The 3,067-nt window shown below is 40.9% G+C and overlaps 1 protein-coding gene across 1 annotated transcript; it reads left to right on the forward strand.

The window, feature by feature from the left end:
* The first annotated feature begins 1,133 nt into the window (after nt 1-1,133).
* LOC110161231 (centrosomal protein of 131 kDa-like) lies at nt 1,134-2,234 on the forward strand. The gene has a single exon (XM_020925948.2). It carries the CDS (start codon nt 1,134-1,136, stop codon nt 2,232-2,234), a length of 1,101 nt encoding a protein of 366 aa, XP_020781607.2.
* Nucleotides 2,235-3,067: the final 833 nt, after the last annotated feature.

A 3,067-nucleotide genomic window follows, 5' to 3' on the forward strand; every position in this document is an offset into this window, starting at 1 on the left:
TATGAAAAGAAATGAAATGAGTTTTTTGATGCGTAGAAGGTATCTTTCTTCCTAAATTCTGAATGATAAAATATTATTATGTGCATGTGGAATTATGGTAAATGGTCACATTTTTCTATAGCGCTTTTCCACCTTCAAGGCACTTTACAACAAGGAACCACTCACCCATTCACACACACATTCACACACACGTGTACGCAGACACTGTGGGCAAGGTGGGTTAAGTGTCTTGCCCGAGGACACAACGACAGCATTCATCTGTGGGAGCTGGAATCACACCAGCCAACCTGTGGGTCAGTGGATCTGACCGCTCAACCTGTGATGTTTATGTCGAGAGCTGGAATCCAACCACCAACCTTCAAATCAGTGGGCGAATGCTCCACCAACTGAGCTACTGCTATGTCTGTAAATACTAAACACAGCAATATTTACTTCTAGAATAATATATCTGATGTATTATGTCATATGTATTTTACATACAACACACAGATTTCCAACACACATGAATGTAGATGATCACAGATGCTGAACTAACCCTAACACATGGATAGTGCTGCATTTTTGGTGTTAAATCAATAATAGTTTTGTTTTAATAGTTCATTTCTAACAGTGGTTATTAATGAACTTGTGTTAACTAAGGTGAAGCTCAAGCTCAGTGGTTATTCAATGGTCAAGTATGTCACCATGTTTAACCAATTTTCCTTTTCTTTTATTTTGAGGGGTTGTTGGTTTAACTCTTGACTTAATTCTTAAACTTCTGACTTTGAACTTCAAATGAACTGTTTGAAACTAATTGTGTATAGTGAGTGTGCTGGTGTTGTGTACTTTTGTGTGATTGTTGCTGTACTTTTCCTCGTCCTATAGATGATTTTACATCAACCTGCCGAGGGACTGAAGATGGAAATTAGCCACGTTGGCTATAATCTTTGCATATTTACATGTTTAATGTTCATTAATATGTACTGTCCCTTTACCAATAAATAAAATAAGAAATAAGAATCCATCATCACCGTGGAGATAATCTGATTATTCCATCACCATGGAGATGACATTCTACAAGTCACGTAATAAGGGGCACAGCCAACACTTTTGTCTCACAACTTCTCAGGACTCTGGTGAAGACGCACACAAACATGGACAGATCCAACACTTTCTCCTCCAAACCCTGGCACCTCTACACACTAGAGGATGACGCCCACCTCTACGATGAAGACTTCGACCTGGAGGCTCTGCTCTGCCCCACACCATCAGGCGGCGTGCAGAAGCCAGCGGAGACCCAGGTGTCGCCCGACATCCAGGACTCCTCAAACCCTGAGGACAGAAGTCTGGTCCAGGAACCTCCACCCCTGGAGGACAGCGCTCTGGTCAGAGAGCTGCGTAGAGAGTTGGAGCGGACAAGGGCCCAGCTTGAAGATCAGGTCCAAAAGAACTTTGTTTTGGACTTCAAGTTTAAGGCTGAGGGGAAGATGGCCAAAGAAAAGGCCTTGGAGCTCACTAATGCTCTTCAGGAGAAAGACCAGCAACTCCAAGAAGAGGTCAGAGCACATAAGCAGCTCCAGGACCTGTATGAATATAAAGTACGGGAAAATGCGCAGTTAAAACACCAGCTGGACAACTCAAGTGAAGTCAAGGGAAAGGTCAATGAAAAAGAGTTGGAGTTGCAAAAAGTTACTGCTACTCTCCAGAAGAAAGAAAAGGAACTACAAGACCTGGAGAACATACATAAGAAGATCCGTGTCCTGTATAATAATAAAGTACAGGAGCACGTGCAACTCAGGCAAGAGTTTGCCCACTTCAAAAAAGTCCCAGAAAAAACAAACAAAAAAGAATTGGAGTTGGAAGAGCTAAAAGCTAACCTCCTGACAAAAGAAAAAGAGCTGGAAAACGAGGTCAGTGCGTATCAAGAACTAAGATGTCTCTATAACAAGTCGGCGGCAGACAAAGTAGAGCTCAGACAGGAGCTGGCCAACATCAGAAAGGTCAATGAGAATTTGAAAGAAAAACTTGGAGAACTTACATTAGAGAGCCACAGCGCTTGTTATGATGTTGGTGGAGATCAAATCAGCAAGGAAAATGAAAACCTGTCCAGGAGGGTGCAGGAGCTGACTGCTCAACTCTTCTCAACACAAGAGGAGCTGCGTCTCCTGAAGCTAAATCGTGATCGTGAAAGATCCAGCCACCCAAAAGTCATAGTGGAGCAGCAGTGGAGGAGGCCGAGGCGTCAACAGCGCTAAAGCTCCTCCAAACATGACTTTACATGCATTAATAAAAATAATGACAAAAAATATTTGAAATGTGTGCTTTGGCCTTTATTTAGTACTTATTGGTGTTTTATTGTTGCTGTTTTTTTTCCACATTGTTTAATTCACATGCCAGACACTTGGCATACTGCGGTAGCTTGTTTTTGATGCAGAAATGGGTAAAGTGAAAAAAGGATTACTTAAATATGTGTGAATGAAACAAAACACAACTCTTTTTATGGTTTTGAGGAGGTAACAACATTCTAACATGACTTATAGCCTCACAAGAGTTCATTTAATGTAATATTGGACCTTTAGTTACTAGTTTTGTATGGGGCTCATCCAGCACAAATAAACAAATGTGATGATTACATGATTAAAAACTTTCCAATCCAACAATTATTTATAATATAACTATTAAGGGTGTAAGAAAAAATCGATTCAGTGATATATCGCGATACGTCATTGCGCGATTCTCACATTGATTCAAAATGCGTCTGATTACATTTTTTAAATCATAATTTCCACAAAAATTGTATTGAAATGCATTACATTTGTATTGTACTTAAAGGCCCGGTCACTAGTTGGTAGTGAAAGGACCTAGACCTTGTTAAACTACCTCCCCACTTAAGAACAACAATATACTCTCGCGAGAGCCATACCGTGGTAGCCTTTACTATAGATATTTCACAGTAGTTGAGGCACGGCGCTCAGCTCTGGTCATTCTGAACATAGCAGATGAGGAGAAAGATTTGCGAGAGGCTCCAAGCGTGTAAAAGGCGGATATCTGGAAGCACTCTGGCTTTTAGCCAATAATAGATTAGCTG

This window comes from Boleophthalmus pectinirostris, unplaced genomic scaffold (assembly GCF_026225935.1).
Source record: "Boleophthalmus pectinirostris isolate CB_2022bp ecotype Guang Dong unplaced genomic scaffold, ASM2622593v1 HiC_scaffold_7, whole genome shotgun sequence".
NCBI lineage: Eukaryota > Metazoa > Chordata > Actinopteri > Gobiiformes > Gobiidae > Boleophthalmus > Boleophthalmus pectinirostris.